Genomic DNA, 26,514 nt, shown 5'->3' with positions numbered 1-26,514 from the left:
CCTATTTTACTCTGGCCAAGGGCCTCTTGGGGACTCAGGAAATGTTTCTTGAGGAAAGGCTACAGGGCAGGCAGGTAGGAAATCTGGTGGAGGAAATATCCTTATTGACACACCCCCATCCAATCACTACATTTTTGTAAGGGACCCAGCCCTGGCATCCACTTTGAGAATCACTCCTGCCCCCATGAATGCACCTGGGGAACGTCAGAATTTGGGAATAAAGATCTTAGTGCCTTCACCACAGGCATCACCAGGGAAAGCCTAAGGGACCTGGCCCCATCCACCACCTGGGCCCCCCAGGAAAGCAGCCTCCCCACAGCCTACCTCCCAGGTGGGTGGTCTAGACCCCCACCCCACCCACTCCCTGGCCTCCCTCACCAAACGTCCGCACAGTTGCTAGGTAGCGAGGCCTGAAGGAGCTCTCTAGTTTCCTCAGCCTCTAACGGGTCCAGTAATAGCACCACCCTCAGGGCAGGGCCACCACGAGGCCAGGGTCAGTCCGGACGGGGCCAGCTTTTGTCCACACAGCAGTACAAGCCTGCCCTTGCTGGAGCCTGGGACCTCCCGCCCCACTGCAGCCGAAGCTGTATCTACCGCCTTGTCTCAGGGGTTGATGAATCAATACATGAAAGTCCCTGGACCTTAGGAAGCACCCAGTCAACGTTAGCCATGGTTAGGTTCATTATTGTATTATTTCGATTTTACTCACATTATTAAGCGTCCACTAGGTGGCAGCACTAGAGGACTGATGCTGATGAACCAGGCTGGCCGACCCCTGCCTCCCAGGAGCCTGCAAGGGGGCAAGGGACAGATACATAAACAGCTGATGTGGAAGTGCAGGGTGGGAGGGGTTAACGCAGGCTGTAGGAAAACCCAGGAACAGCCTGGACAACATAGCAAGACACCATCTCTACAAAAAATTAGCCACGCGTGGTGGTGGGTGCCTATAGCCCCAGCTACTTGGGGTGCTGAGGTGGATCACTTGAGCCCAGGAGGTCCAGGCTGCAGTGAGCCGTGATCATGCCACTGTTTAAAAGAAAGAGAAAGAAGGAAGGAAGGAAGGAGAGAGAGAGAGAGAGAGAGAGAAAGAAAAGAAAGAAAAAGAAAGAAAGAAAGAAAACAAAACAAAAAGAAAACAAAATCCAGAGAACCTAGTCTGGCCTGAGGGCGTGTGAATCCAGAAAGGCTTCCTGGAGGAGGTGCTACCCATTGAAGACCCAAAGGAAGAGTACAAAGATATTAACCAACAACAAAGCGGTAAGGCCCAGTTGAGAGAGCTGTGGTGAGGGCTCAGCTGAAGGCAGGGAGGCTGGAAATTGAGCTATGTGAAGGAGGCCTTTTTGATGGGGAGGGCACTGCAGGGAAGGGAGCTACAGCAGATGGGGGCAAGAGGTGCTGAGACTACAGGGTGGGCTGTTCTAGCAGGTGGTGCTGGTTGAATGAATGAGTCAGGGAAGAAATGAATGAGGGATACAAAGACAGAAGGCCAAGGTGGAAAAACCAACTCTATCTTTTACGGTGGGTTTTTTTTAATTTTTTTTTGGCAGCTGGGACAAGTAGACAGAGACACATGGCAACATACGCTGGTCCTGCACCACCCCGAGCTGGGGACTCGAAGGACTGGGTTGTGCTGAAGGTGGCATGTCAAGCCTAGAAGGGGCCAGGAGGACCAGGTCTCCTCCTCTCCTCGGCTGCCCCTCTGTCCCAGGATGGGGAGCTGATTGATAGCTCCCCTGCCCCCCCCCACCCCCTGCCCAGCACCAAGCTCCCCAGCTGCTGACTCAGGCCCTGCCGGCCAGCTCAGCATTCCTGCCTGGCCCTACTGAATGGGGCTATTGAAAGTCTCTGTAGCCACAGACCACACCCCCAACCAGAGCCTTCGGCTGCACTGTGGCTCCTCTCTCAGGGGACAGCGTAGGCCCTGGGGGTCACAGGAGAGGGCTCTGGCTGCCAGCGACTGCTCTGGGGGTGTCTGCGACCAAGGACGATCCTGGGTAAGCTGGCTGGGCTGGCACCAAAGAGGGGATTCCAGAGCGAGGGGTCTCCCTTGTGTGCAGGACAGAGGCGCTGGGATGGGCAACCCCGGCTTGGGGGAGGGTCTGTGTGTCATTGGGAGAGCCAAAGGGCCCTGTGGGTTTTCCCACCTGCCCCCTCAGACTGGAGCTTCCCTGAGGTAGAGGTGGTTTCCCCCTTAGATGGAGGCCACTCAGGAGTATGGGCTGGGTCTCCCCCGTCAGACAGGAGCCAAGGTAGGGAGAAGGGATGGTTTGGAGTCTTGCCCATCAGTCTCAGAGCTCCCCAGGCATGGGAATAGCATCAGGCATCCAGCCTCAGCCTCTGTTGCTGGGTCCAGATCAAGCGCCCTCCTTTCCCTTCCTCTCCCCACTTGGCCTTTGCCCTAAGTCAAGACCTGGCCACCAGCCTGGCTGCAGGGGCCTGCAGAGCCAGCTGCACTTTTTCAGGTATGGGGGAGGGCCAGGTACCATGAAGCCAGTGCAGGTCGCCACCCTTCTGTGGATGCTACTGCTGGTGCCCAGGCTGGGGGCCGCCCGGAAGGGGTCCCCAGAAGAGGCCTCCTTCTACTATGGAACCTTCCCTCTTGGTACGGCCATGCTTCTGTTCGTCTGTCTGCCTGTCTGTCTGTCGTCCACCTGCCCACTTTGGCTGACTTGCCAAGGAGTTTGGTGTTCTTGCTTCCTGATTGGCAGGATGAGAAACCTACCTTTGTGTGGTTGTTCTAAAAGTCCCTAACAGATATTTTTTTTTGAAGTTACTAAAAATTACACAGATAATACATGCTAATCAGAGCTAAAGTTGTGCAAAAAATGTTTTTAATAATCTTCCCCTACCCTGCCTCATGTCCTCACACTCCTAGGAAGACAAGGCCCCAGTGGGACAGGGGCAGCGCGTGGTAGGGAGGGGCAGTCCCTGAGGCCTGAGAGGCACAGCCCTGAGTCCTGGCTCTGGGTGACACATGAGAGCACCTGAGACCCAGCACAGGTCTACCCCTGCAGGCTTCTCCTGGGGCGTGGGCAGTTCTGCCTACCAGACAGAGGGTGCCTGGGACCAGGACGGGAAAGCGCCCAGCATCTGGGACGTCTTCACGCACAGTGGGAAAGGGAAGGTGCTCGGGAATGAGACGGCAGATGTAGCCTGTGATGGCTACTACAAGGTCCAGGTGAGTGCGGGGTGTGTGATTGTGTGTGTGCGTGCGTGCGTGTGCACACGTGTGAGCACATGCCTAGCTGGGAGGCAGGGAGTGACGTATTGGGGGAGCTCTGGTGACAACGTCATCCCCATGCTCTGCCAAACACACTCCACCCCAGTGCAGCCAGAGGGGGCAGGGCCAGTGGGGGGTGAAGGTTTGGGAGGGGCCAGGATGTGAGGTGGATGTAGGAGGAAAGGAAAGCGGGGCCTCGCCTGAGCCAGTGCCTTAGGCCAAGTGATGGGGGAGCTGAAGGGCTGATCCCACAGCTTCAGGGCCTAGAGCCACAGTGGCCTGAACCCCTGGTCCCTGCTTGTGAGTTGCACCCTGTGGAGGGAGTGGGACCCGCTCATCCTCAGCACCCACTTTCCTCTCTGGATGGCTTCTTGAGGAACTCATCACCCAGATTTACTAGAGGCACCCTGATGGACTTCTCCTAGTGCCTCCCTGTCCTGCGTTTTCTTTGACTCTTGGCGTATCCCCTGCATGAAGTGGGCAGGTGGCATCACCTCTGTCGTACAGGTGAGGAAGCAGGTTCTTCCTTGCCCACTAACAGCTACAGACAAGAGTAAGCCTCGGCCCTAGAGCCCGATGCACCCCTACCTCCCATACCCAGGGCCCAGGTGACCTGCCTCCCCACCCCTGTCTGCACAGGAGGACATCATTCTGCTGAGGGAACTGCACGTCAACCACTACCGATTCTCCCTGTCTTGGCCCCGGCTCCTGCCCACAGGCGTCCGAGGTGAGCTAGGGAAGCCACTCCCGAGCCCAGGTGCGGCCCCTTCCAGCCATGTTGGCTTTGCAGGGGCACCACAGAGTCCTGGGGAGGGAGATCAGCCCATGAACGTGGTTGCTGATGGTGGCAGCTCTCACAGGTTCTGCAGGTAACTGGGCTCCCAGAATGCTGGTGGGCTAACGGTGCCTCAGGCCTTCGAAAAGCAACAGGTCCCAGGAATGCTGCACTCCAGAAGGCCGAGGTCCTTTCTCGTAGCATCTTCTTTTATTTCACGTACAGCCGAGCAGGTGAACAAGAAGGGAATCAAATTCTACAGTGATCTTATCGATGCCCTTCTGAACAGCAACATCACCCCTATCGTGACCTTGCACCACTGGGATCTGCCACAGGTGAGGACCTGAGCAGGCTCACAGGCCCAAGGGGTACTCAACGAAGCAGGAGGGAGCCCAGTTTGAGGACTTGGGTTGCCAAGGTAGAGCAGAGACTAGGGTCTGGATTCTGGCACAGGACTGTAAGATGTGAGTGAGTGAAAAAATCTCTCTAACTCACTGTCTTAGTCCACTTTTGCTGTTATAATGGAATGCCTGAGACTGGGTAACTTGTAAAGAATGGGAGTGTATCTTCCCACAGTTCTGGAGGCTGCGAAGTCCAAGATCAAGACACTGGCAGGTATGGATTCTGGTGAGGCCCCAGTCTCTGCTTCCAAGATGATGCCTTGAATGCTGTGTCCCTCTTTTTATAAGGGCACCTAATCTCATTCAAGAGAGAAGAGCCCTCATGACTCAACCAAAGGCTACACTTCCCCATACTGTTACACAGGGGATAGATACAGTTTCAACATGAATTCCAGAGGACAGAAACATTCAAACCAAAGCACTCATGTATGGCAGGGAGGTCACACTGCTTTAATTGATGTGTGTAGTAAGTGAAAAGAGTGAATCCTTTTGTTTTCTAAAAAACTTGGCATAAAAACAAATTTTAAAAACTATAAAGATATGTCTTTTAACTAAGATCTGGCAGCCAGGCGCAGTGGCTCACGCCTGTAATCCTAGCACTTTGGGGGGCCGAGGTGGGTGGATCACCTGAAGTCAGGAGTTTGAGACCAGCCTGGCCAACATGGTGAAACCCGGTCTCTACAAAAAATACAAAACAGCCAGGCGTGGTGGCGGGCGCCTATAATCCCAGCTACTCGGGAGGCTGAGGCAGGAGAATCGCTTGAACCCGGGAGGCAGAGATTGCAGTGAGCTGAGATCATGCCATTGCACTCCAGCCTGGGAAATGAGAATGAAATTCCATCTAAAAAAAAAAAAAAAGATCTGGTGACATAGCATAATGAACAAGTTTAGCCTTTTTTCTCCAATTTGTTTGAGCCAGTATCACAGGCACTCATATATGATCCCTGCCCCAGCAATGTCCATGAAATCACAACATGCTTCAGAACGTCACTATGTCACTGTGATTCAAGCAATATTTTCTTTCTTTTTTTTTTTTTTTTTTTTGAGATGGAGTTCTGCTCCATCATCCAGGCTGGAGTGCAGTGGCATGATCTCTGCTAACTACAGCCTCTGCCTCCTGGGTTCAAGTGATTCTCCTGTCTCAGCCTCCTGAGTAGCTGGGATTACAGGCATGTGCCACCGTGCCTGGCTAATTTTTGTATTTTTAGTAAAGACAGGGTTTCACCATGTTGGCCAGGCTGGTCTCGAACTCCTGTCTTCAGGTGATCTGCCTGCTTCGGCCTCCGAAAGTGTTAGGATTACAGGTGTGAGCCACTGCACCCAGCTTCAGGCATATTTTCATTCACTGGGGAGAAGGTCCCATCGGTGCCCTGGAAGGTTTGGGCAGGAGGTGGGGGGAAAGGGTGTTCTGATTGGAGGGCACATGGCAAAGAGGGGGAAGCTGGGCAAGCAGTTCGGTTCAGTTAGAATTTGGGGAGCAGGTAGGAGAGGGAAGGGTTAGAGGCTGGAGAAGTGGCTTGGGGAAGACCTCGAAGGCCTCAAGTGCTGAGCTAAGATGACTGGGAACTGGGTTTATTCTGTGGGAATGGGAGCTACGACTCCTCTAACTGGGGAGGAGGGCACAGCAGGCTTTAGGGAGATGAAACTTCCAGCTTGTTCCCTGGTTGCTTTCACGAGCCTGCCCCATTAACATCCCCTCAAACCCACCAAGGAGAGCTGGACAGGTAGTCTCGATAGAGTGACAAGTCTTGGGAGAATTCTGCCATCGTGGGCAGATGCGTTTGGTTGGGAAAGCCCTCTGCCGAAGAAGGCAGACCCTGTCTCAAGGCTTCTAGGAGCTTTCTGACATCTGCGTGGCCCTCAAAAGCCTCATCAGAGTGTTCATCCCAGCATCACATCTCATTTCTCCAGAACTTAGATCTAAGATGCTTCCCCATTATTAGTCCCCTTTCCCCTGGCAATTTTTCTTAAATATTCAATCCGTCCGGTTCTTTCTAAGCATGGGAGTCCCAGTCTCCCTGCGCGGCCTCCCTCCTGTTTGTCTGAGGACTGTCACATAGCTTATCTCCACATTTAAACTGCTTTGCGGTTCATTCATGGGGCATCTGCTTCTCTGTGTTCTCAGCTGCTCCAGGTCAAATACGGCGGGTGGCAGAATGTGAGCATGGCCAACTACTTCAGAGACTATGCCAACCTGTGCTTTGAGGCCTTTGGGGACCGCGTGAAGCACTGGATCACGTTCAGTGATCCTCGGGTAAGCGGGGCCCCTCCAGGTGGGAGAATGTGACACTCCCTGCCACTTCTTATGGGTCCTGTTGTCCTGCTTGCTGTCCCTACAGGCAATGGCAGAAAAAGGCTATGAGACGGGCCACCATGCGCCAGGCCTGAAGCTCCGCGGCACCGGCTTGTACAAAGCAGCACACCACATCATTAAGGTGAGGTGGGTCCTTCTGGTGCAGGAACAGCCTCGGGGTCAGCTCAGCCTGCCCCAGGGGCTCTAGCCTGAGCTTGGTCCTCTGCCGCTCCACCTCCAAGTCAGCATACTCCATAGCACCTTCCCTTCTGTGACGATTTATGGAGGGCGTATCCTGTCATCCAGGGCGCTGGGGGACACTATGGCTGAGCCATTATAGCGACTCCCAAGAGCTTACAGCCTAGCCAAGGGGACATCCATGTGGAAATGCGTCAACTACAGGTCCAAGCTGTGACAGGAGGAAGAAGGGGTGTGACAGCAAGCCAGGGGTTAAAATCTTCAATGAATGAGTAGAAGTAACTGGGGTTGATCAAGGACAGCAGTAAGAGGAGTTAGAAGTGGTCATCAGAGTGTGGACTTCAAAGAACCTGGGAATTTTGAAGGAGGAAGGAAAACTAGTTTGGAAGCAGCGAAAATGAGCAGGCAGACTCCACCTTACTCCCAGCTCAGAGGTATGTGGAGTGTGATGGAAAAAATGGCCTCTGCTCGAAGGAGCTGCAGTGGAGGTGCTCTTAGGGTCAGCAGGCATCAGTCACACAAGAGAGTAAAGGGGCCATTTGGAGAAGATGCTACAGGAAGGAAGGGCTACTGGAAAGCCTTGTCGCTGGGGAGGGAATTGGGTCACATTACAGGAAATGTATGAGGATATACATGATGGTAACTGGAGAATAGGGATACGAGGCATGTGGGATTGGCCCCAAAGGACACTTAGCGGAAGGTGGACAATCTGTCTAAGCTGGAAGGCAAGGAACCACTGGGTGACATTCCAGATCCCCAAACTCATCAGGGAGAACATTTTCTCATTTTTTCTACATTTGGCTTATGATTTCTTAAACTGTAAATATTTAAAGGGCAGAGCTCTCAAGATTTTTTTTTTTTTTTTTTGCAACTGAGTCTTGCTCTGTCACTCAGGATGCGGTGAAGCGGCGCGATCTCGGCTCACTGCAACCTCCGCCTCCCGGGTTCAAGTGATTCTCCTGCCTCATTCTCCCAAGTAGCTGGGACTACAGGAGTGCACCACCACACCCAGCTAATTTTTGTATTTTTGATAGAGACAGGGTTTCACCATGTTGGCCAGGCTGGTCCTGAACTCCTGACCACAGGTGATCCTCCTACCTCGGCATCCCAAAGTGCTGAGATTGTAGGCATGCGCCATAGCTCCCGGCCTCAAGATATTTTTAATATTAAACATGGAAGTCATTTTCTGGGCCTTCTTATCTATCAAAAGTAGTGAGCTGAAGAGATGTGATTATTTATTTATTTAGAGACAGATTCTTGCTCTGTCGCCCAGGCTGGAGTACAGTGGCACGATCTCGGCTCACTGCAACCTCTGCCTCCTGGGTTCAAGCAATTCTCCTGCCTCAGCCTCCTGAGTAGCTGGGATTACAGGCATACGCCACCACACCCGGCTAATTTTTTTGTATTTTTAGTAGAGACAGGGTTTCACCATGTTGGCCAGACTGCTCTCGAACTCCTGACCTTGTGATCTACCCTCCTTGCCCTCCCAAAGTGCTGGGATTACAGGCGTGAACTACCACACCCGTCCTGAAGGGATGTAATTCTGATATTGTTTTGACATGTTCCACTTCATCAGACAATACCGTGATTCACTTGGTTATTGCTGGTTGGCAAAAGGAAGTATAAGGAAAGAAGTCTGATAAATACAGGTTCTCTGTGAGTAACAAACAAAACAACCCCAAATTCTATAGCCTTCAGATATTCAGCTCCTCTAAGCTGGTACTTCTCAAACTTTAACAAGCATCAAAATCACTTAATAAATGATTACTGAGCCAGGTGTGGTGGCACATGCCTGTTGTGCCAGCTATTCGAGAGGCTTGAGCAGGAGGGAGGATCGCTTAAGCAGGGGGATCGCTTAAGCAGGAGGATCACTTGAGCCTAGGAGTTTAATTCCAGCCTAGACAATAAGCAAGACCCCATCTCAAGAAAAAAAAAAAAATGCTTATTAAAGCACAGATTGCTGGCCAGGCACAGTGGCTCATGGCTGCAATTCCAGCACTTTGGGAGGCTGAGGCGGGCAGATCGCTTGAGGTCTGGAGTTCGAGATCAGCCAACACGGAGAAACCCCATCTCTACTAAAAGTACAAAAATTAGCCAGGCATGGTGGCGGGTGCCTGTAGTCCCAGCTACTCAGGAGGCTGAGGCAGAAGAATGGCTTGAACCCGGGAGGCAGAGGTTGCAGTGAGCCGAGATTGTACCACTGCACTCCAGCCTGGGCCACGGAGCGAGATTCCATCTCAAGATTTAAAAAAAAAAAAACACAGATTCTTGGGCCCCGCTTTGAGTTTCTGATTCAGTAGGTCTGGCAAGGGCCCATGGATTTGCATGTCTATTAAGTTCCCAGTGGATCCTGATGATCTTGATCTGGAGGCCACACACTGAGAATCACTGTTCTAGATTACTTTCCATCTCTCTTAGGTGTTGAACTACCCAAGTGCGGTGGCTAGCTGAAATAGCCTCAGGCAGGCCAGCGGGTCACTGGTAGAATATGAAGAGAAGGCAGGTTGTTGTGTTTTAGATTCCATTTCTCAAGACTATTTCAGACACTTGGTATTTTCCTAACTTACTGAGCTCCTCTGAGAAAAGTACTGCCTAGTTGCTACTGAGGACTAAGAGGAACAAAACAGGAAACTTTAGAAAAAATCTTAAAAACGATAAATAACAACACAAAGTTGTTTGAGCCAGATTTACATCAAGTTTCATTTACAGTATAAGAAAATAAGTGCCTCAAGAAGTTAGAGGAAGGAAGACTGGATCGGGATAAACAAGGCTGGATTGATGAAAATGATAGGTCTAAAGTTAGGAAGGAAAGAAAGGCCACCCAGATGGAAAGGGAGGAAATGGATGGGCCAGGTACCTACGATGAATTTCTACTCCCCTTGCAGGCCCACGCCGAAGCCTGGCATTCTTATAACACCACATGGCGCAGCAAGCAGCAAGGTGAGCTGTGGCCCCACCCATGTACCCAGGACAGCCAAGTGCCCGGAGCAGCAATGGCACGCCCACCCCCCACTCCCTTTTCTTTCTTTTCTTTTAAGGTCTGGTGGGAATTTCATTGAACTGTGACTGGGGGGAACCTGTGGACATTAGTAACCCCAAGGACATAGAGGCTGCCGAGAGATACCTACAGTTCTGTCTGGGCTGGTTTGCCAACCCCATTTATGCCGGTGACTACCCCCAAGTCATGAAGGACTACATTGGTGAGCCCAGTCTCATTTTACACTGCAGATACTATGGCAAGTTATTGAGCCCATGTGAAACAAGCAAAAGGCACGGCGATGAAGAGCTCATTGGGCCTGGGTGAGGTACTCAAGGGATAATCCAGACTGGAAAGAATTGAGAACCAGACATTTGAACTGGCAAGGAGAAACCCTAGACCTCTCAATTTCCCTAGACTTGGAAACTGAGAATTTTCAGAACTCAGGGAAGAAAGTGCTGGTCTTTGGGCTGGTCTGTCTTATGTTCTGCTGCCCTGCCCCTTCCTCCACCCCACTTTAACTGCAGTCAAGCAGGAGAGAGGTCAGAAGCAGTCACGGGCCCGTGTCACTTCTATTGTCGGTTCTTTCTGTCAATAGAGAAATACTTTCCAAGCTCCAGTTTCCACAGTGTTGGAGAAGAGAATAAACACAAGTAAGGCTTACAGGGATATATCAATTTGGATGTTTTTAACTGCCACGTAACAGAAAATTCTACCTAAAAATTACTTGAAGTAGGGAATTTATCATCTCACCTGAGCCCAGGGAAGGGTGATGCAGGGCTAGGTAATCTAGACTTCAGGGGTGCCCTTGAGGACCCAGGCTCATTCCATCTTTCCACTCTGGCACCTTCAGTTAGCCCATCAACCAATCTCCATGGCCACAAGATGACTGCAGCAACCCCAGGCATCGCATCTTTACACGTCAACACCCAAAGACAGGAAAAGGGAATCGCTCTGTCATAGTATGTTTTGGGGTGGGCTTTCTTGGCCATTTTTTCCCCAATTTTTTTTACTGTGGCAAAATACACATAAAATGTACCTGTGTTGCCATTTTAAAGTGTACAGTTCAGTGGTATAAAATACATTCATAATGTGCAGCCATCACCACCATCCATCTCCAGAACGCTTCATCTTGCAAAACTGAAACTTTGCCGAGTCCCTGGCAACCACGATTCCACTGTCTCTGATTTTGACTAAGTAGCTCATATAAGTGGAATCATACAGTATTTGTCTTTGTGTGACTGGCTTATTTTACTCAGCATAATGTCCGCAAGATTCGTCCATTTTGTAATATGTCAGAATTTCCTTCCTTTTTAAGGCTGAATAATATTCCCTTGTCAGCTGGGCACGGTGGCTCACGCCTGTAATCCCAGCACTTTGGAAGGCCGAGGCAGGCAGATCACCTGAGGTCAGGAGTTTGAGACCAGCCTGGCCAACATGGCGAAACCCCGTCTCTACTAAAAGTACAAAAGTTAGCTGGGCATGGTGGTGGGCCACTGTAATCCCAACTACTTGGGAAGTTGAGGTAGGAGAATCACTTGAACCTGGGAGGTGGAGGTTGCAGTGGGCCGAGATTGCGCCACTGCACTCCAGCCTGGGTGATAGAGTGAGACTTTATCTCAAAAAAAAAAAAAAATTCCCATTGTCTGTATATATCATATTATGCTTATTTACTCATCCATCAATAGACACTTAGGTTGCTTCCATGTTTAGCTATCGTGAATAATGCTAAAAACATGGGTGTACAAATATCTCAAGATCCGGCTTTCAGTTATTTGGGGTATATACCCAGAAGTAGAATTGCTGGATCATATGAATAATTCCATTTTAAATTTTTTTTAAGGAAGCATCGTACTGTTTTCAACAGTGGGTGTACCATTTTACATTCCCAGCAACACTACACAAGGGTTCCAATTACTCCACATCCTTGCCAACACTTGTTATTTTGCTTAATAATGGCCATCCCAATGGGTGTAAGGTTGTATCTCATTGCAGTTTTGATTTGTATTTCCCTAATGATTAGTAAGAGCGTCTTTTCATGTGCTTATACATCTGTAGATCTTCTTTAGAAAAAATGCCAATTCAAATTCTTTGCCCATTTTTGAATTGGGTTGTTTTTGTTGTTGAGTTTTCGGAATTCTCTACATATTCTGGAGTCTTGTCTTTTATCACATACATGATATGCAAATATTTCCTCCAATTCTATGTGGGTTTTTTATTCTGTTGCTAGTGTCTTGATTCCCAAATTTTTAAAAATTTCATGAAGTCCAATTTATCTATTTATGTTTGTTTCTTTTGCCTATTTTTGTTGCCTGTGATTTTGGTGTCAGAGTCGATATATAACTGCCTAATTAATTGTCATGGTGCTTTTGCTCTATGTTTTCTTTTTCTTTCTTTCTTTTTTTTTATTTTTGAGACAGAGTCTCACTCTGTTGCCCATACTGGAGTGCAATGGTGCAATCTCGGCTCACTGCAACATCTGCCTCCCAGGTTCAAGTGATTCTCCTGCCTCAGCCTCCCAAGTACCTGGGATTACAGGCACCTGCCATCATGCTTAGCTAATTTTTGTATTTTTGTAGACATGGGGTTTCACCATGTTGGCCGGGCTGGCCTTGAACTCCTGACCTCAGGTGATCTACCCACCTCAGCCTCCCCAGTGGGTCATGCTGGTAATTTTTTTTTTTTTTTTTTGAGACAGGGTCTCTCGCTCTGTCACCAAGGCTGGAGAGCAGTGAAGCGATTATGGCTCACTGCAGCCTTGACCTCCCTGGGCTCCAGTGATCCTCCCACCTCAGCCTCCCAAGTAGCTGGGACCACAGGCACACACCACTATGCCCAGCTAATTTTTTGTATATTTTGTAGAGATGGGGTTTCACTATGTAGCCGAAGCTGGTCTCAAATTCCTAGGCTCAAGCTATCTGCCCACCTTGGCCTCCCAAAGTGCTGGGATTACAGGCATGGGCCACCACACCAGGCCATGTTTTCTTCTAAGCAGTTTTGTTTGTTTGTTTTGAAACTGAGTCTCACTCTGTTGTCCAGGTTGGAGTGCAGTGGGGCAATCTCGGCTCACTGTAACCTTCGCCTCCCGGGTTCAGGCAATTCTCAATGCCTCAGCCTCTCAAATAGCTGAGACTATAGGCGCCTGCCACCACGCCCAGCTAATTTTTGTATTTTTAGTAGAGACAGAGTTTCACCATATTGGCCAGGCTAGTCTCGAACTCCTGACCTTGTGATCCGCCTGCCTCAGCCTCCCAAAGTGCTGGGATTACAGGCATGAGCCACTGTTGGATGCCTTCTATTTATTTTTCTTGCATAATTACTCTGGCTAGAACTCTCGTTACTATGTTGAATAGAAGTGGTGAATGCAGGTATCCTTTTCTTTTTCTTCTTCTTTTTTTTTTTTTTTTTTTTGAGAGAGTCTCACTCTGTTGCCCAGGCTGGAGTACAGTGGTGCAATCTTGGCTCACTGCAACCTCCGCCTCCCCGATCCAAGCAATTCTTGTGCCTCAGCCACCCAAGTAGCTGGGATTACAGGCATGCGCCACCATGTCCAGCTAATTGTATTTTTAGTAGAGACAGGGTTTCGCCATGTTGGCCAGGCTGGTCTCGAACTCCTGGCTTCAAGTGATCTGCCCATCTTGGCCTCCCAAAGTACAGGGATTACATGCGTGAACCACCGTGCTTGGCCAATCCTCTTAGCTATTTTTAAGAACAAGAGAAATCTTCCCAGGAAGCAGCTTCTGTCCCTTTGTGCCTCAAGGGACAGAACACAGTCACATGGTTAGGTCGGGTGAGGCCCTAGACCATCATAACGAGGGCCCCAGAGGCTGGGGAGGAAGAGGGCATGGAAGACAGGCATTGGACTGACTACTGGGTTTTTCTTAAGTCACTAAATGTAACTGAAATAACGTGCCAATATTTTATTTGCCTTATGCTAATATCTTATGGGTATTTAATAACACAAACTTTGTATTCATTTTATCTAAACTGTTATCCTCTTTGGAACTATTCTTATGGTTATATTTTAGGTCAATTCATGGAAAATGTTGTTTTTCTTGATTTATATATTAAAAGTCATTTTTGCATAGATTACACCTGGACATGTTTCAAATTTTTTAAAGTACAAAAAGTATGTAGTAAAAAGTCAGGGCTCTCTCCCTCCCTCCCCAGAAGCAAGTATACTTCCAGAGATGGATTGTGCATGTGGTCAGTGTATGTGCTTATGATTATATGCAACATTCTGAAGCTTTTTTTCACTGAAACCTATATCCTGGCAAGCTTTCCCCATCGCTATAGAAAGTGCCACCTCATTTGTTCTAATGGCTGCATAGTGTTGTACCGATGGATGTTTCATCATTTACGTAACCAGACCCTACTGACAGACATTTAGGTTGTTTCCAATCTTTTGCTACTCAATCTGTAATGAAGATCCTTGTACAAACATGCCTTTACATGTGTGAGTAAAGCGTAAACAGATTTGGAATTGCTCAATGAAAGGACATATGCTTTTACAACTTTGAAAGATGGGACAAAGATAGGACATACCATCACTGGCCTTCCAGTTCCCTTCCCAAAGGCAGCTAAAATTACACATTTTTATTTTTTATTTTTTAAGATGGAGTTTTGCTCTTGTTGCCCAGGCTGGAGTACAATGGCGTGATCTTGGCTCACTGTGACCTCTGCCTCCTGGGTTCAAGCGATTCTCCTGCCTCAGCCTCCCAAGTAGCTGGGATTACAGATGCCTGCCACCATGCCAGCTAATTTTTTTTTTTTGAGACAGAGTCTTGTCCTGTCACCCAGGCTGGAGTGCAGTGGCATGATCTCGGCTCACAGCAACCTCCACCTCCTGGCTTCAAGCGACTCTCCTGCCTCACCCTCCCAAGTAGCTGGGATTACAGGCGTGCACCACCACGCCTGGCTAATTTTTGTATTTTTAGTAGAGATGGGGTTTCATCATGTTGGTCAGGCTGATCTCAAGCTCCTGAACATCGTGATCTGCCCCCCTCGGCCTCCCAAAGTGCTGGGATTACAGGCATGAGCCACCGCTCCTGGCCAATTTTTTGTATTTTTAGTAGAGACAGGGTTTCACCATGTTAGCCAGGCTGGTCGCGAACTCCTGATCTCAAGTGATCCACCTGTCTCGGCCTCCCAAAACGTTGGGATTACAGGCGTGAGCCACTGCACCCGGCCAAATTACCCATTTTTAATGTAAGGAACAATATAGGAGCCCAACTCTACTTTTTCTCCAGATGGCTACACACCACTTACTGAGTAATCTGTGAAAATACTACTTTTTTTTTTTTTTGAGATGGAGTCTCGCTCTGTCACCCAGGCTGGAGTGCAGTGGTGCGATCTCGGCTCACGTCAAGCTCCACCTCCTGGGTTCACGCCATTCTCCTGCCTCAGCCTCCCGAGTAGCTGGGACTACAGGCGCCTGCCACCACGCCCAGCTAATTTTTTTTATTTTTAGTACAGACGGGGTTTCACTGTGTTAGCCAGGATGGTCTTGATCTTCTGACCTTGTGATCCGCCCGCCTCGGCCTCCCAAAGTGCTGGGATTACAGGCGTGAGCCACCGCGCCCAGCCTGAAAATACTACTTTTAAGCAATATAAACTTATAAATATTTTGGACAGTATTGAAATTTCAAAAATTCCACTTTGGATATTCAAAAATATTTTGGACAGTATTGAAATCTCAAAAATTCCACTTTGGATGGCTAAGGTTATACTTCCCATGCAGATGAATCCTAAAGCCCACCTTTTATGTCAAGATGTCACTATCGTCATGATACATAACACAGTGATTGGGAGAAAATAAGGCTTTGTTAAATTCTACTTTTCTCTCTCAAAAGGAAGAAAGAGTGAAGAGCAAGGCCTGGAGATGTCGAGGTTACCAGTGTTCTCACTCCAGGAGAAGAGCTACATTAAAGGCACATCTGATTTCTTGGGATTAGGTCATTTTACTACTCGGTACATCACGGAAAGGAACTACCCCTCCCGCCAGGGGCCCAGCTACCAGAACGATCGTGACTTGATAGAGCTGGTTGACCCAAACTGGCCAGATCTGGGGTCTAAATGGCTATATTCTGTGCCATGGGGATTTAGGAGGCTCCTCAACTTTGCTCAGGTGATTATCACATTAAGCTATTCAAAGGGCATTTAGACTTGAATTCATGTTCTAACAGCTTAAGCTCAGGTGCCTACATTAGGAAGTTAATAAAACAAAATAAACCTAGTTACTCATACTTCAGAGGCTACTAAATATAGGCCTTACAGACTCATGTCTACCATGCATAACCATTTGCATATATATAACTTTAGCTAAAAAATTCATATCCCACATTTATTTTGCTGTCCTTCTCGCCTAAACTGGAATATGTGGCAAAGAACAAGACCAAAGTACATGTCCCCTCCAACAATGCTTTTTTTTTTTTTGAGACAGTCTCACTCTGTCACCCAGGCTGGAGTGCAGTGGCATGATCTTGGCTCACTGCCACCTCTACCTCCCAGGTTCAAGTGATTCTCCTGCCTCAGCCTCTTAAGTAGCTGGGATTACAGGCATACGCCACCACACCCGGCTAATTTTGTATTTTTAGTAGAGACAGGTTTTCACCATGTTGGCCAGGCTGGTCTCAAACTCCTGACCTCAGGTGATCTGCCCACTTTGGCCTCCCAAAGTGCTGGGATTACAGGCGTGAGCCACCGCACCTGGCAACAATGTTCATTTATTGAGAAATACATTCTTTATAAGAACCTGTCTCCTGCCTACATTAATCTCTAAATAAACATGTTATCTGACATCTACTAAATGCCAAAATACACTTGATTAGAATGTGGCAGGCTTGAATATGTGTTCCTATATGAGCCTCTGACTCAGAAACCTACTTGTAGATCAGAATTTTTAAGATATTTGTTGCTATGACTCACTTTCAGACTCAATATGGCGATCCTCCCATATATGTGATGGAAAATGGAGCATCTCAAAAATTCCACTGTACTCAATTATGTGATGAGTGGAGAATTCAATACCTTAAAGGATACATAAATGAAATGCTAAAAGGTGAGACACAAACCAAGATTGTCTGCACAGTTTTCCCGTTTAACTGAGACAGAATGTGATTAACACACGATCAACTGAATCTTGTTTCTAAATCTCATAAATGAGAACATTTTAACATTATCTTCACAGTTTTATTTTTCTAAGTAAATGAAATATATTTAAAATGGAATAAAATGTCTTTGCAGCTATAAAAGATGGTGCTAATATAAAGGGGTATACTTCCTGGTCTCTGTTGGATAAATTTGAATGGGAGAAAGGCTACTCAGATAGATATGGATTCTACTATGTTGAATTTAACGACAGAAATAAGCCTCGCTATCCAAAGGCTTCAGTTCAATATTACAAGAAGATTATCATTGCCAATGGGTTTCCCAATCCAAGAGAGGTAGGCCTAATTATCAATGTTATCTGTTCTGAACTTTAGAAGAGCTAGATAGCTGGAACACACAAAGTGCTTGGCAAGTTTCTCTCCTCTTTCCTCTATGAAAGAGGACAGGGGCATGCAGCATGGCCCTTTATTTTACCTTTGCTCATTTGCTTAGAATGGAGCAAGCATGACGTAAACTTCAATCTAAGGGCACTACCAGAGGTTATGAAGGAGTTCCGTTTGCTTTAAGTTATGATAGGGCAAAAACAATAGAGACTTCAAGTTAAATGTTATTCTAAATCTTGTGTCTTTTTTTTTTTTTTTTTTTGAGACAGAGTCTCACTCTGTCGCCAGGCTGGAGTGCAGTAGCGCGATCTCGGCTCGCTACAACCTCTGCCTCTTGGGTTCAAGCGATTTTCCTGCCTCAGCCTCCTGAGTAGCTGGGATTACAGGCGCGTGCCACCACGCCCAGCTAATTTTTGTATTTTTAGTAGAGATGGGGTTTCCCACATTGGCCAGAATGGTCTCAATCTCTTGACCTGGTGATCTGCCCACCAAGGCCCCCTCCCTTGGCGCTGGGATTACAGGCGTGAGCCACCGCGCCTGGCCTAAATCTTGTGTCTTAATGCAAACAAATACTACCTTTCTTCAACATGTATAAAAAAAAGTTAAGTAAATCGAATGTATAATTATCATATCATTTTCATTTATTTTCCAGCCAAGCAGCAAAGCCATATGCACACACTGGTTTCAAAATAAGACCTAAAGTAATCAAACTTAGTAATCCCTTAGAATCTACCAACATTTTCAATAACCTGAAAACTTTTCTAGCAGCTCTCTATTCTCTATGTTGCTGCACCTATTGGTAGGGAATATAAACTGTAATTTCGAGTGTCTTGGCCAGGTACGGTGGCTCATGCCTGTAACCCCAGCACCTTGGGAGGCTGGAGTGGGAGGACTGCTTGGGGCCAAGTGTTCAAGACCAGCCTGGGCAACATAGTAAGATCCCATTTCTACAAAAAATTAAAAAATCAGCTGGATGTGGTGACGCGCCTGTAGTCCCAGCTGACTACAGAGACTGAGGTGTGAGGATCACTTGAGCCCAAGAATTTGAGGCTGCAGTGAGCTATGATTGCTCCACTGCACTCCAGCCTGGGCAACAGAGCAAGACTCTGTTTCTAAAAAATGAAATAAAATAGACTGTCTTAATAAAAATAATTTTAAAAAGTAAATTTCACTTGTTTACCAAAACTATTTTAAGGTGAGCCCCGCAGGACTATTAAATGGAAGCAGTGACTAAAAACCATAAGGTATTTGCTACTTTTACATTATTAGAAAAGCACTAGATGGTACACTCCTCACGAATAAAGCACTAGATTGTACACTCCTCATGAATAAAGACTGTTCTTTGACTCCCTCACTATGATGTACATGGATGTACAGTAAATATTAACTAATTTAAACTACAAGATGATTTAAAAACATAAACTACAGGTAGATTTTTAAAAATATTTACTTTTACCCCACATTTATTTCAAAAATGATTTGCAACAGCAAAAAATTAGTCTAAGACAACATTACTTATCAAGTGGGTTTTTATTAGGTGGAAAGTTGGTACCTCAAAGCTTTGGAAACTTGCTCTATCAACAATCAGATGCTTGCTGCAGGTGAGTCAGTATATTTCAATGTTTTCCTTTAATAATTAAACTAAATAATTATACATATCATTATCAAAATCTCAAAATATGGCTCTACTTGAAGTCAATCTTCCAAAACTACTTATGATTAAAATCAGGTTTCTTTGAAGCAATGTCAAATTTCTATTTATAAGCATTTTAAAGCATTTAATCTACCATGAAAGATAAACATTTTATCCATTCAAGTTTTATCCTTTCAGAATCATACCTATAAATTTATATACCTGCTATTTTTGTTATAGAGGGCTTGGGTAAGGAGAGGAAAAGCCAACCATTATACCGAACGGGATGAAGGAAAAAAGAATACTTGAGATCTTATATTTGTTCATTCGGCAAGCAATTATTAAGCACTCACTATTTGCCAGGGAATGTTTTCAGTCATGAGATACAGCCATGAACAAAACAAGGTCGCTATCTTCATAGAAGACATCATTTCCTATACAATGGTATCTAAAAGGATCAGAGATGTTGAATAACAAAGATGCAATTATGCATCAAGAAATGCCAACACATATCATTTGTTTCTTTGAATTTTATCTTTATTTCTCCATAAGGGCAATCAGAGAAATACGCTTCCTTTTTTAACAAACTCATCTTTAATGTGGTAGCAGAGGTGGAAGGTGTAAGACCAAGTCTTACCAAACTAGCTATTTTTACAGGCCAATAAAGCAACATGCACCCCCCCTCAACAAATTTAAATAATCAGGCAATATTAAGAATGTATATTCCATTAAACTAAAATAAACAAGGTTGAAATGTGGTACAGAATTCACTGATGAGCCTGTGAACTCCACGTGAGGATGTCCAGCGCCTTATTTATCTCAGTAACCAGAGTACCCAGCACACAAACTAAAAGTGGGTATTACATAAATGGCCACTATTTTATTAATAATGCACATAACATATGCTAATCACTAACTCTTAAAGATTATTATTTAACTATACAAGAATTGCCATACAAAATTTCAACATATAAGTTCCTATACTTCTTAAGATACATAATAACATTTTGAAAGACTGGAAATGTTTCCCAAGGACTTTCTATCACAAATTCCCCCCAATAAAAATTATAGGAACTGTGGAATATGGCTGCTAATATTTTGAGATTAATTTAGAAAGTATAAGTATTGAGAGACAGACTTTATTATAGCACCTGTAGAAGAACCAAATTCAGGCATTTATCCCATATTTTCTGAAATATTTACAAAGCTCTTATAAAATTTTCAAATAACATTTAATTTACTAAGTTCTATTTCACGGCAAATAAGAGTCAGAAAATTTGAGGATGCTATTTTTTTAAGTTTTTCCAATACAGTTAAAGCTTTTGGGATAAAGCTGTATTTACTAAAATGATCCTGTTCTCATTTGTGGTGCTCGTTCTCTTTGTCATTTCAGAGCCCTTGCTAAGTCACATGCAAATGGTTACAGAGATCGTGGTACCCACTGTCTGCTCCCTCTGTGTCCTCATTGCTGCTGTTCTACTAATGCTCCTCCTGAGGAGGCAGAGCTGAGACAGGATTATCAATTTTGGAGCTTCATAAGAGAATCTTCAGGATCTTCCTCCCTTTTCTGCTTTGAGGGTTTCCATGTATTTCTGTTTTCAGGTTCTACAATAATTACCTTTTTTTCTCTTTCTCTTTTTGGCTTGTGCTGGGATTTAAGAATTAGAAAATAAAAATAAGCAGAAATTAAAAAAAAAAAAACACTTGTAATCTCACCCCTCCTAAAGTTAATGTTAACATTTTGCTGTATATAATGAATGTATATTATAAATTATGTACAAAAGTGGGATCACAGTATACAAACTGTTGTGACTTGATAGTTTATCACTCTAAAATCTGTCCAGAAATATTACTTTAATGTTCAAATGATTGCCATCTCAGCACTGTCCCATACCTGATAGATAAAATCAATCTGGCCAGGCGCAGTGGCTCACACCTGTAATCCCAGCACTTTGGGAGGCTGAGGCGGGTGAATCACTTGAGGTCATAAGTTTGAGACCAGCCTAGCCAACATGGTTAAACCCTGTCTCTACTGAAAATACAAAAACTAGCTGGGCATGGTGGCGGGCACCTGTAATCCCAGTTACTCGGGAGGCTGAGGCAGGAGAATCGCTTGAACCTGGGAGGTGAAGGTTGCAGTGAGCTGAGATCACACCACTGCACTCCAGCCTGCGCAACAGAGCAAGACTCTGTTTCAAAAGAGAAAAGAAATCTATAGATAACAAACCTTCCAGGTTGTAAATATTATTAGCCAACCACAGAAAACATGAAGTGGGTACCAAGTAAATGAGCACGTACACTCTTCTGACACTTTAGTCTGAATTTAGTCTGACAACTTCGACTACATTCAACTTACTTTAGTCAATGAAATACCTCAAAGAAATATTACGTTTATTTTTTATTTATCTTCTAGGTAACTCAATATCTTGTTTTTTATAATAAAGATTCATTTTACTCTTAACTATGTTAAAATGCTAAAATTAATTAATTTCCATTTATTTGGGGATAAAACATGGCTTAAGAACAATCTCATGCATTTTTCTCATTATCTGATTTTACTTAATACTGTTTCTGAAACCAAAAAAGAGTAAAGACAGTAGAAAATGTCTCTACTAAAAATACAAAAAATTAGCCAGGCATGGTGGCAGGCGCCTGTAGTCCCAGCTACTGGGAAGGCTGAGGCAGGAGAATGGCATTGAATCTGGGAGGTGGAGCTTGCAGTGAGCCAAGATAATACCACTGTACTCCAGCCTGGGCGACAGAGAGGGACTCTGTCTCAAAAAAAAAAAAAAAAAAAAAAAAAGAAAGAAAATGTCATTCCATTAATTCTTTTGGTTAATATGATCTCAAATCAAAACATTTTAAGAAGAGTATTTACATCTGGGGCTTGTCCTATAGTTGGGGCTGGAATAAAATTGTTTATAACAAAACTTCACTTTCAATGGCAAATTGATATGCCTGTTCAGGGTTTTTCTCTTCCATCAATGTTTTCAAAATCAGACTCACTTTCTACTACATATACAGATTTTAAATGCAAAGACATTACCACTCAAGAATTTTTATTTTATTTCTCTGGTTTTAGGATTAAATTGACCTATTAAAAGTTGACCACAAAAGGTAGAAAGAAAATTAAAGAGGTGCACTGCTCAATAACAACTGTTAAGGCTTTTATGTGATGACTAATAATCCCTATTCCTAATGTAGTAAATCAACATTGATAATGTAGAAAGAACCAAACGTAAGGTACTTATTACAAAGTATTTGACAAGAGACTAAAAGCTGAACATAAATACCTTATAGAGGACTTCATCAGCACACTTCACTTGAAATGCACCTGGCTGCAGGTAACCATGTTAGTAAAGGATATCCTTTCTTCCAGGCTACCGTTTAGTGTTAATTCCGAAAAATCTGTAATCAAAAAGAGAGTGAGATCAGAACTGCTTAACACCCTGCTTTTCTACCATGTATAATGCTGAATTTTACACCAATACAATAACTAAGAGGTGGTCTAAATGGCAATGTGTCTTCTACTTTAAGAGAATTCATTGGGAAAAAATCAGTAAGGACACTTCTTTAAATATGAAACTCTGACGCATTTAAAACATGATTAAATAAACTAAAAATGAAGCAGATTATTTTTTAATTATATATTTTTAATTTGGAAACTTACTGCTTTACTTTTTCTGCCATATTAACTAGGGTTACACAACTGTCTTTTCTCCAATCCTAACATAAATTTCAGAAAAGAATTTCTATTTAAGATTTGTAGTCTTAGGGCTAGACACATATCCATTTTTCTCCCAAAGACTATTTTATTTCAAAAACAAATGGTCCAATCAACATTTAGATGGGATAATGTCCACTTCCTTCTGGGTCTACATTTTGGTTTCCATATTTTCATCATTATCAACAATCATTTACTGAGCACCCACTGGGTGAGCAGCACTCCACTGGACACTTTTTCTCCTCCATTAACTCCAAATCATTACCCTTTCTCTTTCCATGGTGGCTAAAAATACACATTTCTCTTAAGTCTCCCTGCCTTTGATGTCAACTATTTTACTCAAAAGCATCATGCCATTAAATTTCTTGAAAAGCTAGTATTGGACTTAAGTGCTCAGTCCAAAGAAATAAGAAGTCTAACTCCTCAAAAGCATATGATCTTCGAAAGAAAATTAAACATTTTAGGCCATATTTACAATTAAGACTTTTGTTTCAATAGCCCACGACTTTTCAAATGAGATTCCCCCTTCGAGAATGGGTCTTGCTTTGGGGCTAAAAGACACTGAATAATTTCTAGACAAACATATCAAGAATATATGATGGGTACAAGAGGTTATAAAGTTCAAGCCAAAATGGAGTTTGAGTGTGTTCCTAAGCACACAAATATATGATTTTATAAGAATTCCTTATTTTCATAAAAGGAGTCACTGGACAGTGCACTAGAAAATTGCTTTAACTCCAACATTCAAAATAACTTTCACTCTTTTTTGATGCAATCCATGTCAAAAAGACTTTAAATGATATGTTCAGTATACTTGCTTATTCAGCATTATTAGGAAAAGATGTTTCATCTTGCATGAATTTCCTCAAAACAGAACTCAAATCTCTACAAAATAAAATTTACTTTATTTTTTTGGAGAGAGAATTTTGCTGTTGCTGCCCAGGCTGGAGTGCAATGGCGTGATCTTGTCTCACTGCAACCTCTGCCTCCAGGGTTCAAGCAATTCTCCTGTCTCAGCCTCCTGAGTAGCTGGGATTACAGGCACCCGCCACCATGCCTGGCTAATTTTTTATATTTTTAGTAGAGACAGGGTTTCATCATGTTGGCCAGGCTGGTCATGAACTCCTGACCTCAGGTGATCCACCCACCTCAGCCTTCCGAAGTGCTGGGATTACGGGCGTGAGCAACCACACCTGGCTAAAATTTACTTTAAAATGGCATTTTTTCAGCTGGGCACGGTGGCTCATACCTGTAATCCCAGCACTTTGGGAGGCTAAGGCGGGCGGATCATGAGGTCAGGAGTTTGAGACTAGCCTGACCAACATGGTGAAACCCCATCTCTACTAAAAATATAAAAATTAGCCAGGCATGGTGGCACACACCTATAATCCCAGCTAGTTGGGAGGCTGAGGCAGGAGAACAGCTTGAACCTGGGAGGTGGAGGTTGCAGTGAGCCGAGATCCCACCTCTAGCCTGGGTGACAGAGCGAGACTCCATCTCAAAAAAACAAACAAAAAAAACCCAAAACAGACACACACAAAAAGAAACGAACAAAAAAACAAGGCATTTTTTTTTTTCACAAATGTTTCACATATATTTATGTCTTTAAAATTGTCCTTTTGGCCGGGGGCAGTAGTAGTTCACACCTGTAATCCCAGGCCTTTGGGAGGCTGAGCCAGGGTGAATACTTCAGCTCAAGAGTTTGAGAACAGCCTGGCCAACATAACAAGACCTTGTCCCTATGAAAAATTTAAAAAGGAAAAAACTAGGCAGGCATGATGGCACCCACCCATAGTCCCAAGCTACTTGGGACGCTGAGGTAGGGAGGATTGCTTGAGCCTGGAAGATTGAGTCTGCAGTGAGCCAAGATCATGCCACTGCACTCCAGCCAGGGTGACAGAGCAAGACCCTGTCTCAAAAATAAATAAATAAATTTTTTTTTTTTTTTTTTTTGAGACGGAGTCTTGCTCTGTCGCCCAGGCTGGAGTGCAGTGGCGCGATCTCGGCTCACTGCAAGCTCCGCCTCCCGGGTTCACGCCATTCTCCTGCCTCAGCCTCTCCGAGCAGCTGGGACTACAGGCGCCCGCCACCACGCCCGGCTAATTTTTTGTATTTTTAGTAGAGACGGGGTTTCACCGTGGTCTCGATCTCCTGACCTCGTGATCCGCCCGCCTCGGCCTCCCAAAGTGCTAGGATTACAGGCTTGAGCCACCGCGCCCAGCCAAAATTTTCTTTTTAACCACAAAACATGTTTCTTCTTTAAAAAACAAAATATATGTTTTCTTTTTTCTTTTTTTTTTTTGAGATGGAATTTCACTCTTGTTGCCCAGGCTGGAGTGCCATGGCGTGATATTGGCTCACTGCAACCTCTGCTTCTCAGGTTCAAGCAATTCTCCTGCCTCAGCCTCCTGAGTAGCTGGGATTACAGGCATGCACCACCATGCCCGGCTAATCTTTGCGTTTTTAGTAGAGGCGGGGTTTCACCATGTTGGCCCGGTCTCGAACTCCTGACCTCAGGTGATCCACCCGCCTTGGCCGCCCGAAGTGCTGGGTCAGGCGTGAGCCATAGGTTTTCTTCTTTAAAAGACATGTTTCTTCTTTAAAATCTTTAAAGAATATATGTTTTTTCTTTAAAAACAATAGATGCAGATAGAATGTTTACTTTAGGTTGGTGATTCTCAGCCACAGTTGCACAGTGGAATCACCTGAAGAACTCTACAAATTACTGATGTCCCAGCTGTACTCCCAGAGATTCTGATTTACTTGGTATGAGCAACAGAACTTTTTCTTTTTTTTTTTTTTTTTTTGAGATAGGGTCTCGCTCTGTTACCCAGGCTGGAGTGCAGTGGCACAACCTCAGCTCACTGCAGCCTCAACCTCCTGGGCTCAACTAATCCTCCCACCTCAGCTTCCCAAGTAGCTAGGACTACAGGCACATGCCACCACACGCAGCTAATTTTTGTATTTTTTGTACAGATCGGGTCCCACTGTGTTACCCAGGCTGGTCTTGAACTCTTAGGCTCAAAGTGATCCTCCTGCCTTAGCCTCCCAAAGTGCTAGGATTACAAAATCGTGAGCCACTGCACCTAGCTTAGGCAATAGAACCTTAAAAGCTTTGCAGATGATTCTAACGTTCAACCCAAACTGGTAATCATCTCTGCAATCACCATTCCATATCTGATGGCTAAAGTTGGATTGTATCCTTCTAGGTCTTTTTCTAAGTCCCCGTCTCCATGTTTTTGCTACCATAAGCAATAACACAATTAATAATCTTGTTCGTAGGTCTGATTTTATGTGTGTAATAAATTCCTATTGATGAAACTGCTAGGCCAAAGAATGTATTTATTTATTTTTTTTTTGAGATGGAGTCTTGCTCCGCCACCCAGGCTGAAGTACAATGGCACGATCTTGGCTCATTGCAACCTCCCCCTCCCAGGTTCTAGCAATTCTCCTGCCTCAGCATCCCAAGTAGCTGGGATTATAGGCATATGTCACCATGCCCAGCTATTCTTTTACAATTTTGATGGGTACTACCTTCCACAGAAGCTGTACAACTTTACATTCCAACTAGAAATGTGTGAGAATGATTGCCTGTTCTTCCATACCCACGCCAGCACAGACACCAAACTTTTTAATCTTTGCTAATATAGAAAAGGTATCTATATAATATAAATTTGCATTTCTCTTATTATAGGTGAGGTTGAGCGTGTTTTATTCTTTTACATTTTTTAGAGATGGAATCTCGCTATGTTGCCCAGGCTAGCCTTAAACTCTTGAGCTCAAGCGATCTTTCCCACCTC

The 26,514-nt window shown here is 45.0% G+C and overlaps 2 protein-coding genes across 4 annotated transcripts in view; one reads left to right on the top strand and one right to left on the bottom strand.

The window, feature by feature from the left end:
* The first annotated feature begins 1,859 nt into the window (after positions 1–1,859).
* Positions 1,860–20,793, top strand: LCTL (lactase like). Of its 2 annotated transcripts, XM_003267121.3 has the most exons (13): positions 2,359–2,602; positions 3,015–3,178; positions 3,860–3,947; positions 4,221–4,330; positions 6,522–6,650; positions 6,736–6,831; positions 9,773–9,827; positions 9,926–10,087; positions 15,717–15,991; positions 16,798–16,924; positions 17,110–17,309; positions 18,895–18,958; positions 20,384–20,793. In XM_003267121.3, the coding sequence occupies exons 1-13, from the start codon at positions 2,485–2,487 to the stop codon at positions 20,497–20,499; spliced, it is 1,704 nt and encodes a 567-aa protein (XP_003267169.2). In that variant the 5' UTR covers positions 2,359–2,484; the 3' UTR covers positions 20,500–20,793. The 2 variants fall into 2 exon arrangements, with proteins under 2 accessions (XP_003267170.1, XP_003267169.2); XM_003267122.4 differs by lacking the exons at positions 2,359–2,602; positions 3,015–3,178 and adding an exon at positions 1,860–1,994.
* ZWILCH (zwilch kinetochore protein) overlaps positions 19,506–26,514 on the bottom strand; it is a 45,681-nt gene continuing 38,672 nt past the window's right edge. For both annotated transcript variants that reach the window (XM_030814626.1, XM_030814627.1), the window contains 2 exons: positions 22,284–22,398; positions 19,506–20,638 (listed from right to left, as the gene is read on the bottom strand). In XM_030814626.1, coding sequence (XP_030670486.1) covers positions 22,310–22,398 — 89 coding nt within the window. In that variant the 3' untranslated portion in view covers positions 19,506–20,638; positions 22,284–22,309. The remainder of the gene's footprint in view (positions 20,639–22,283; positions 22,399–26,514) is intronic.

The sequence above is a fragment of the Nomascus leucogenys genome, chromosome 6 (genome assembly GCF_006542625.1).
Source record: "Nomascus leucogenys isolate Asia chromosome 6, Asia_NLE_v1, whole genome shotgun sequence".
NCBI lineage: Eukaryota > Metazoa > Chordata > Mammalia > Primates > Hylobatidae > Nomascus > Nomascus leucogenys.
Note: the sequence above shows the minus strand (reverse complement) of the source record. Positions and strands in the feature narration are given on the sequence as shown.

Bases quoted from the DNA above. Each gene is read 5' to 3' on its own strand.
- LCTL (XM_003267121.3), top strand. From the start codon at position 2,485: ATGAAGCCAGTGCAGGTCGCCACCCTTCTGTGGATGCTACTGCTGGTG. The intron at 3,948-4,220 runs GTGAGCTAGGGA...TTTCACGTACAG, and splicing joins CCTGCCCACAGGCGTCCGAG to CCGAGCAGGTGAACAAGAAG. The intron at 16,925-17,109 runs GTGAGACACAAA...ATGTCTTTGCAG, and splicing joins CATAAATGAAATGCTAAAAG to CTATAAAAGATGGTGCTAAT.